Source organism: Rhododendron vialii, chromosome 1a (genome assembly GCF_030253575.1).
Source record: "Rhododendron vialii isolate Sample 1 chromosome 1a, ASM3025357v1".
NCBI classification, from domain to species: Eukaryota; Viridiplantae; Streptophyta; class Magnoliopsida; order Ericales; family Ericaceae; genus Rhododendron; species Rhododendron vialii.
This window is the reverse complement of record NC_080557.1, coordinates 41,486,040-41,496,643: the sequence shown is the minus strand read 5'-3', so window position 1 is coordinate 41,496,643 and position 10,604 is coordinate 41,486,040. Positions and strand designations below refer to the sequence as shown.

At 39.4% G+C, this 10,604-nt stretch overlaps 1 protein-coding gene across 8 annotated transcripts; it reads right to left on the bottom strand.

The window, feature by feature from the left end:
- Positions 1-849: 849 nt before the first annotated feature.
- Positions 850-7,935, bottom strand: LOC131320949 (uncharacterized). 8 transcript variants are annotated; one of them, XR_009198458.1, is made up of 4 exons: positions 7,562-7,935; positions 3,150-7,387; positions 1,558-1,648; positions 850-1,216 (listed from the first exon to the last, which is right to left on the bottom strand). XR_009198458.1 is itself a non-coding variant. In XM_058352155.1 (3 exons), the coding sequence occupies exon 2, from the start codon at positions 7,295-7,297 to the stop codon at positions 3,158-3,160; it is 4,140 nt and encodes a 1,379-aa protein (XP_058208138.1). In that variant the 5' UTR covers positions 7,298-7,387; positions 7,562-7,935; the 3' UTR covers positions 850-1,216; positions 3,150-3,157. The 8 variants fall into 8 exon arrangements, 2 of the variants coding, with proteins under 2 accessions (XP_058208138.1, XP_058207898.1); XR_009198460.1 differs by having other exon boundaries at positions 850-1,140; XR_009198437.1 differs by having other exon boundaries at positions 1,572-1,648.
- Positions 7,936-10,604: the final 2,669 nt, after the last annotated feature.

Genomic DNA, 10,604 nt, shown 5'->3' with positions numbered 1-10,604 from the left:
TACAAAAAATAAATGTTTGTAAAATTAAAAGTGCTATTCAAAATTTCGGATCGTTACAAATTAAGATACCATGATAATGTTCCATGAACATCGGATTAATTTTTCAAATATTTGCCCCAACTTAGTATACACCCAGTGGCAAGGGTACTCTCGATCTTAAAGAATCCTTTTGTTGATTAAGAATCAGGATGCTTTCACGCAATGATTAAAATAAGATCCACTACTTTTTTTCGGTTAACATTTTGAATCGTTCTTGTTACAGACTTTGACGCGGAAATAAACGTGTAGAAAATCATGTTAGTCAAATCTCAATATAGACTTGTTCGATTCCATTTCTCCATGCATCGAGATTGATTCGTTCGCATGGATGTTGATTCCCTTTCTTCTTCACGTAAAACTATAACGACATGATGACTTATAACATGTGAAGCTGTTGACAGTAGGAAAAACTACGCGTAAACTAACCCGGGCTCCTGAGTTATTAAAAAGTACTAAAAATTTAAGTTCATCGAATCTCGATGTCCATTTGAATGGATAATATTTGTTCGACCGTTCATCTTCGTAGAAACAAATATAATTCAACAATACCTGTACCAATGTCTGATTAACGTATTAACCTAATTTTTTGCATGGATGATTCATGCCTCGAGGCTTATAAGAACAACTGACTTACATTATCAAATGGGACCGTGATAAAAGTTTTTGGCTTCGCGGGAGATGATCCTTTCCTTTTTTGCTTATAACCCAAATCTGTCATCTCTTGGGGCAAAATGTTTCTCCAGCCACTGGCACGAGTGCAGGGAAACAGCCAAGCCCACAGCCATAAACCAGAATGACGAGAACCATATACAACGGTAGAACAACTACGCCAATGAGAAGGAACAAAGTTGCCTGTTTTTCCAAAAGACAGAATACCATTACAGATTTATCGACACATTCACGACCGAAGCTCCCTGCTAGAGACAAGCATCCGCCTCTCTCCATAGGATTACATGTAAATAAGGGGGAGAGAATGCTACATTCAAGTGGTGTTCTGCACATTCTCACGATCATCAAAACTCCTTAGTTACCTTCAACCATTCATTCACTTCTCGTGCAAAATAACCCCCGGTACTGAATTTGTAGAAAAGAGATCCGTACCTGATGTACACTATCAATTGATCAATACCTCATCCCCGAGTTCCGTCTAAAGATGAAGAAAAGATCATTGTCATCCCTGAGGATAAAAATATAAAGCGTCTTTATTGGGAATTAATCACCCCATCCTACAAAAGACAACTAAAAGTCCACTTAAAATTTCAAGAGATGCAACATTCAAGTACAAGCAAAAAAAAGCTGAAACTACCACCAGATGCTAATCTGATATTTCAACAAAAATAATTTACAGCTCCAACATACAGAATTTACCCCATTTTATCGGTAAACTATACTCGGTTGATCATAGTACCAAATTTGATGTAAAAGAAAAATCTGGGATCTGGAGGTCAAAGCTCGAGATATCTCTGTAAAACACTAAATTGGGCCTCAACAAGGATAAATAAGTGAAAAAATCTGAACCCGAAACAATTTACATGTTTGGTGCCGACCCTTGAATGAATGGAAAACACCTTGCTGGAAATCATCCCCAAGATGTAGGTGGACACCAAGCCTGTAAACATATTACATTCTACTTTGTTAGAAATCCAGTGGATTGGGCACCAAGTATTTCTGACAGAAAAATAAAGAGAACCAAGAAAACAGTAACAAAAAAAGTTTGAATTCTCTTAGAGAAACACAAGAAAAAAAGGGCATCTTCCCAGGCCAATTTTCATAGTTGACATGATAACAAATGCAACTGGCATTTGATAGGAACTACATATTTCAACTATCAATATACACGAAATTCTAGCTCAACAAATGAGATTCAGCTTACAAGTCGTACCCAATCTCATATCATGGAATGGCAGTCCTACTTCATACAAAAGAGGAATAAGAAAAGGAAAAACTCCATGCATTTAATGCTGAATCTGCCTGGAACAAGGGCTAGGGATTGTGCTTTAGAAGAAATAATATCTAGCATTATTTGTGTGACAATAAATATGTATATTTGACAAGCAAAAAACTTCTTCTTTTCTGGGGTAAGAAGCATAAATTGTGAAAGATAAACGATAATGTGAAAGTATGGTCGATGAAGATGAGAGAGTCGCTTTAAAAAATGACAATGGTTATGATTGCAGGTGATGAAAATGTAGCAAAGAACTTACAATGGTTTTATCAAGAACCTCAAGTTTCTTTCACTTGGTAACTTCAGACAATTCATTAGAAAATTAAATCAAAAAAAGCTTTTAGAGCCATATCTCATGACATAAAATAAATCTGGCAAGGCCCAACCACCTTGTTTCTGGTTCAACAAAAGTTATTACAGCAAATGAATTCCGTGCACACCATTATGGCCACTTTACTGAGGATAAAATTAACGTAACACGAAAAATCATGTCCAGAAGACATAATTCGGGCTATTTTGAATCACTTGCGCATGCATACTGCAATCACAAACATGTTCACTTCCTGAATAATTAAGTGGTTTACAACAATGTCCAGACTTGTATATTCCAATGAAAAGTCCGTAATGACATAATTAATAGGACCAGAATCAACCAGCAGGCACGCTGGCCACAATACTCAGAACTTGGGATATGTTTTATTCAAAATAGCCCGAATTACTCAAAATCAAAGAAACCTCCTGGAATGCGATGGTCTTTCTGGACAAATGGTACAAGATGCAACAATCTAAGGTACAAAAAAAGGACTCATGCCTTCCTTTTGTATTCCTTCAATAGAGAGCAAAAAATCACAAATAAACCGCTCAGAAATGTCACAAACCACCAAAATGAAAGCTAACCAAATCTGAACTTAACAGAGCCTCTGACTGTTATAAAACCAGTAATGTAACAAATATATGACAAGATGCATTTTTAAAGCTAAGAACCAGAAGCCCGGATATCTATCCTTTAGTTCTTTAACTCCTGTTCCAAAACAAATTCTTCACAGGACATGAAATTACCACATATGGAACTCCACATATTCCAACAATTAATACACGTTCCAAGTACTAAAAAACAGAAGAATACAAGGCAGTCGACAAAAGGCAAGGAAATACTAAAAACTACCTGGAGCCTCACGACAAGCTTGTGCTTAAAAGTTCCGGTGGTTCTATATCAAACATCTCATCATCAAAATCTTCATTGGTGGAATTTTCTTGACAAAGCAATCTGTTCTCTCGCATAGAACTCAACCGAAGAGACTCCCAATCCATTGGACGACCCTGATGCATGGTCCCTTGTTCAGATCCATGGTTAGTTTCGACATAGTCCTCTGTAATATGCTTGCCGTCATAATCTGTTAACTCCATTCTCTTATTCTCATCCCCGCATGATGGCTCAGCATTGAGATCAGAGCTCAACTCAACCAAAGGTTGTTCCTCAGACCCATGATAAGCCACAGTCACAGCTCCCTGCTCAAATGGCTCAGAGGCTTCTTTCTTTGGCCTCTTCCATTTCTTTGTAGATGAAGTCCCATCGTCCTCGAAATCTTCTTCTTCTCTTTCCCGGTGTAAATAAACCCACAATTTCCTTTCCCCGTCAAACTGAACACACGGATCACGTTCGTAATGCAAACGGTCCAAGGCTCCACTAACAACTTGATTGACTTGTGCATCAGAGACTTCTTCCACTATATACTGCGAGTCTCTAAGCAAAGTACAAACATCTGCTCTGGTACCAATACTTCCAGGCAATCTTGCAGCCGCATCTCTCACAAGACAAAGAATGGTTACATGAGGCGGCCGATCGCGTTTCAGCAAAAAATGGTCGCGGGCTTTAGATGTTGGCTTACCACCACACCTTCTCAAGGGAGCAACAATAGATTTTCTACCATCAATAGCTGTGTAAGAGAATGCCCTGTCAGGAATTGAGTACCTGAGAACTTCTTCTTTGCGGAAATACCCTCTTACTTCCTCAGAGCTCGGAATGATAGTGGTGAGACTCTTTTGAGCTCTTAGGTCCCTGAACCTTTCTTTCTCGTCCAAATTAAACTGCATCAGCGACGAGGGTGGGCAAGGAAGACTTCCTATTTGTTGAAGGGTCTCTTGCCCACTTTTGAGCCAATTAGCAAATGCGTCAACCAATTTGACAAGCATCTTGTGAGGAAGACCCCAAGATTCAGGAGATGTCACCTCCTCAACAACTTCATGATCTGATGATGAACTATGGGAAGCTGGACCAATCCAGGACCAGCTTTTGGTGGATTTTTCATAGAAGACAAGTGGCTTCCATCCTTTTGCTCCCAAAGGTGCTGATTTGGAAGAAAATATTTTCAGAACTCCTCTGACTAAATCCAGAAGTGGTTCTTGAGTTTCAAGGATAAACGGATCTCCAGGGTTTGATCTCACACGATTGACAATTTCCTGAACAGTGAGAGAAGGGACATTAAGTTGCACAAAATTCTCTGATTTGTTGATTTCCAAGTTCACCTGAGAATGAAGCCCATTTGTCACTTCCTGGTTTCCGTGTTGGTCCTCCCCAACTTTCTCCCCTCCATCATTCTTATCAAGATGCTTGCCAGCATCCAAGGAATCTTCTGGAAGCAGAGTTATCATTGCCGTACGTACTGCTGAAAGTAGATGTATAATGGAGAATGAGAAGCCAGTGTGGAATGTAGGTGTAATCAGAATAAATGGCTTTTTCTGTGGTACGGGTTCAATCTCTACTTCTGCTGCTCCCATTTCTGCGACAGGGGTCTCAGAGGTTCCCAACTCAAAAGCACCTGAGCCATCCTCTGATTTCCGTTTTCCCCGTTTCTTAGAAACAGTAGTATCACCGAGCTGCTGCTGAGAGCTAAAGTGCACATGATCATTATCACCTCGCTCATCTTGAGTCACATCTTCCTTCACTTTTCGCTTCTTTTCAAATGCTAATGGGACATCAGATCTTTCGTGACGTTCATCACCATAAGCTTCCATGCCTTTAACTTTCTTCCCCAGTCTACCAGTAACTACATTATCCTCCGCTAATTGCCGTGCTTCAAGAGAATCCCTCTCATCAACAACATAATCATGCAAGTTATTTGACTGATGGAGAGAATAATCATGCCCAAAATGCCCTTTCTGCCTTCTCTCTGCAGGGAGGGTCCTCAGTGAGGCCATGTGAAATCTTTCGCTGTGTTCTCCTTGCAACTGGCTATCATTCTTCCTCGACTCATATGTTTGTTTCTGATTGTCATCACCATTAAACTGGCCTGATCCAGAGAAATAGCAATCTTCCAACAATTTAGCAGCAGAATTTTGTAAATTCTCCATATCATGCATCTTACCCTTCTGCTTTGCTTTCAAACGAGGACTTTGTAAGTAACCCATACCAGCCATCTTCTTTGAGCGGTGTGATAATCCATCTATAGGCTGATTCTTCTTATTTTTGTTGAATACTTTAGCCTTTCTAGGCTCTGGACCAGATATCCCATGAGGGTAAGCCAGCTTGCTCCTCATCAAAGGATTGTCATCATCATCATCCTCATCTTCTTCATCAGTTTGCCTTGACGAGTCTGATTCTGTTTCCTCAGTGTTGTCATATGTTCTACTGCCCCTCAGTCCAACACTGTCTCGCCTCCCATTCTGCACCGAATTTCCCCTCACCTTCTCTAGAGATGACTTTGTCCTGTAATCAGGCTTAGCTAACCTCTCATTAACTTTAAGGTCAGAAGACTCTCTCTCCATCTTCCACTTGTTACTTTTAACATTCCAATCACCATATTTAAAGGAGGGATCAACAGAGAAAGCTTCTCCTTGTGCTTTTTCGTGCCAAAATGGTCTGGGTCCATCAGATAACTCATTCCAACTTCCTTTCAGAGACAAATTCTGATCCCGGCCTTTCCCATAATTCATTGGTTCTTCAAATGGAAATGGCGGAACATTCTCAAGATATTTCACCTTTTTGCCATAATCATAGGAAATTTTGGCATTAGATGGCTTAGCAGTTAATATCTTAATATCGGACAACTTATTCACGGCCCTGTTGCCACCATAAGTTGGTACATCACTCAAACCCATGAAACTGTTAGTGGTATAATCATCGACTCTCAAGCCTTCCTGCTTCTTTCCCACCTTAACGGGTCCCACTTTATCCAGTGAACTAATTCTTGAGAAACTCGGATCTTTCTGAACAGCTACTTCATACATTGCTTCTTCAGCATCATCATTACCTCTCATATGATCTCTCATCCGGGCAGCAGCCCCTAAATCATACCCTGCAGCCTTATTTGGTCGAGAAAGAGCTGCCAATGGTGAACCATAAGGACCCAGTTTCATTTCTGCACCATGGTGAAAAGGAGGAAACCGACCCACTAATTCTCTTGCCGAAGGTGTCTTTGATCCTGCCAATTTCAATGTTCCTTTAGGGTTCTGCTTTCCAAACTTTGCTTGTTCCAAGGGCATTGGCGTCCCCCTAGAAGTAAAATCTGAGGTTGGACTTGTTCCATAAACAGGATGACGACCTGTTTTCGTACTGTACTTCCGGTCCTTTAGCTTTCTACTCCACAAACCTTCCCCTGATTCATCTCTTTCTGAGGAGTCCGATTCCAACTCTTCCATATTTTCATGCATCAAACTATCCTGACTTTTCCTGATGTTTAACACACGAAGTTTCTCTTCAATACTGTATCCCCTACAATTAAGCCAAGCATCCCTTATCTGATAAAGATTGTTGACCACTGAGTCCTGATGCTTCCTCAAAAGGTGGTAGTGTTGGCGCTTCTGAAAAGATTTCAGACCCTGTCGATACAAAGCAACCCTTGGTTCACATAGCCCTCCCTTCAACATACCAAAGAGCTTAGTAATGGGATTCCCAAAGTGCAAATTGGAACCAGTGAAGAGCTCTTTCAAAGTCCTCATAAACATCTCTTGGTCCATATCGGGAAGATATTTTGCGAGGAGAAATCTATCTTCCTCACTCAAACACTCATTCCACACATCCATTGATAAAACATCACCCAAACTCGAGAGATCGTACAACTCAAACGGTATGCTACAAGTCTGATCCCCAACTTGACAAAACTCCTCCCCAACTTCCCCCAATTCCAACAAATCAAAGTCATCGGACCCCGCCCCAGAGTCACAGTCATCAAACTCATCGTCGTCGTCATCTGATTCAACACCCGGGCTCGGCTTCTGAAGCTCATCGTCCTCACTCGACATACTCCCCCTACTCCGCGTCAAAAGCTCTGAATCAAGCCTGGAAACCTTAAAGCTGTTCTTTTCAATCGCCATTCAACATAACACCAAAATTACCACAAAGCAGTAACCTTTTCTCTGTTGGAATTTGAATTCCAACCGTAACAAAGCAACCGAAAGGAAACCCTAGAAAAAGTAATTCGATATTAACGAAGCGACCTCTCAATACATAATCAACAATGCCATTTACATGAAGAGTGAAATACAGATATCAAAAGAGGGAACTTTGAAATAATTTAGTGAGTTCTGTGTAAATTAAAATGCCGATAACGAAATATAGAGCTGAGATTAGATCGATACCTTGGAGTGGAGGAATTTGCAACCAAAGGATCGAACTGTGGGGGAGGCGAGAGAAATCCTTTGTATTGTGGAGAGAGAAAGAGTAGTGTAATTGGTTGTCACGAGCCAATGGAAACCCTAGATGAGGAGAGAGAGAGAAGGGAGAGGAGAGAGAGAAAGTGTGCAGAGGCGGTTTATGAGCGTGGGATGTAGCAGAGAAATAACGAAGAAGACGAAGGAGACGTGGAGATGCGTGAGCCGTCTGATTTGCTCGGGGTTGCGAAAAGACGATAAAGGACAGAGGAGAGAGAAGGACTGATTCCGCAGAGAGAGAGAGAGAGAGAGAGAGAGACTGTTGCTCTCTTGTTGGTCGTGAGAACAGACGGCGAGTCAGGGAACTGAGTCGATACTCGGGAAGACGTTGCAGGGATTAAACGGGTTTGGTGGGTCGGGTGGGTCTCATCGCCTCATACAACCACCAACCCGAGACAGAAAACATGACTGATGACTCGTGGCTCCTCTTTCTCAATTAAATATTTAAAAAAAATAAGGATCTATTTTGAAGCTTAAAAACAATAAATTTATAAAAATAATTTTGTGCTTTTTTTTTCTATCAAACAAAATTCATATTACATATTTTTTGATTTTATTAAACCTACTATTTTTAAAAGTAAAAATTACAAATAAATACTTATTTTTTAAGAACCAAAACCAGATGCTATTTGTATTTATTTAACCTTCACCAAGAAAAGTGGTGCAAAATGCAAATATCTTGAGCAATGAATGAGTTAGTACTATTTATTACTCCGTATTATTATTTTAATATCTTGAGCATATCATTGAAAATAGTTGCGATGATCCTCATGTGTTTTGCGCACTGTAGCGTTATATGGTACACTAGTATCTTTTTTTTCTTTCTGATTTTCTAATGATTTTTTATTTTTTTTTTGCAAGTGCTAAAGAAACTTTATTCCTCTTGGGAGTAGGCGGTTTGCTTTTTTGTTGCTTATTTGGTCTTTGTTTCAACCATCTTATAAGGTCTCATATAACATCTATTCTTTGTTCTCTCTCCTTATTTTTAATGAATTTCTTACTCTTCCTCCAAAAAAAAATTTTTAAGTAACATTAAATATTCAGGAGCCAAAAGAAGTAAGAATTTTTTTTTTTTAACAGGCAAAAGAAGTAAGATTATAAGTTAAGAAGGATAGTGATCAGAGATTTTGGAGTGCAAGGGTGCACTACAGGGTTGTAGTGCGACATCCAAGCTATCCATATCGCAATCAATAGTTCGAATTTCATTTTGGCCCCTGCCGATCTGACCCGTCCATTGCCAAAATAAAATTCAAATTATTGAGAGTCAAAATAGGCGACTTGAATGCCGCACTATAACCCTTTAGTCTACCCAGGGCCCCCAAGTACCACTTTTTTTTACAAATGCACTTAAAAAGTGCTTACATTCATACGCCACTCCCAAACAAACTATAGAGAGCATTAATAAAAAAGTGAAGTGCAAAAAATATTTTCCTTAAGAAAGCTCGACATTGCAATATTACAACTATACAGTTCAAGGAATAGTAAAAACGTCAACCTACTTGTAAGAGATGTATAACCCCGGCATGTATACACGCGAAGAAGATAACTACTTTAAAAGAAAAATTATTTGGTGGTCCAAGACCACTGAATAATTACTCTAACTACAATGATTTGAGGTATACCAAAGACATGCATGTCTACCAATCGATCAAAGGCTTATTTTTCATCAATCTTCATCGAGCCGTACTTCTTCCATTTCTACGTAAATGCATTGTCTAGTTGATAATTTTTTTTAACCGCATTTTTCTAATTGATAATGGCGATCTTATTTTCATCGAATCGGTTATCGATTGTCACCTTATCAATGTTCATCGTCTACCTTATTTGTCCGAACAAGCCATCTGCCATCGGGATTTTTACGAGAAACTAATCAATTTAGTGTGGTTTTCAAGGCATGTTTTGGTCGCCATTTTTTTTAAAAACTTTTGTAAATAAATGATAAGTAAAATACGAGAAAAATAAACAAATCATTTGACTACAAAAAAATTATTTGCTTATTTGCATATTACGTAGTATTTACTTTCAAACGCGAAATAACAGATTAAAAAAATATCGAATGAGCCCTTAGGTATCAGAGGTGGTGAATAAAATTTCCCTATACAATGATTGTTCGTGTTTCGAAGGAAAGTCTAACTGACTGTTTTGCCAAAAGAGAAAAAGAAAAAATGGAGTCGTCACTATTCTATAGAACTTTACAAGGCGAAGCAATGTCCACTCAATATGGCTGTGTTTTGGCAATCCGGGGACCCTGTGTTTTGGCAATAGCCACCAGGTTGCAGAAGCCGACCAAAAGTGTTCTGAATGGTCCGGACTAAAACAAAAATCTATTCCACGGAATAGAATAACTCTTCCCTGAAAGAATTTTTTTAAAATTCGGACCGTTGATTACTGAGATAGACGGCTGAGATATGATACACACAACAATCTTATAGTGATTTGGGTCAACTACAGGGTTCCTGGGTCCGTGGTTTGGCTACTAGCAAAAAGTTGTCAAGCATTCATGTGATTAACAACAAACATGTTTTTTGCCATGTGCTCAAAAATGATCCTCCATGGAAATGCGCATCTGCAATCGATGATGTTCGAGTTAGGCCTTCAGAGTATTTCTCTTATACTCGCGGTGCTCCGTGAAAGCAAATGAAGCTACTAGTATTATTTTTCATTTTTTTAAAATTTATTTATTTATTTTTGTTTGGAACAAGGCGAATCCTATACTACTTCAATCAGAGGAAGAGGGACAAGATAGGTCACCTATATAGGTGCGAATCAAAACCACCACCTGACGAACCAAACCTACGGGCAACAAAACAGCCCACCGCTCAAGTTGATGAAGCTCCTGATTGGCTTGCCAAAACCCTTAACAAGAACCTTTTGCCCGTCCTTGGATTTTCATATCCCTCCGGAGATTTTTCTCAATTTTCTTTATCGTGATGCCTGTCCGAGGGTTTGTAGCCAACGATACAAAAAAGAA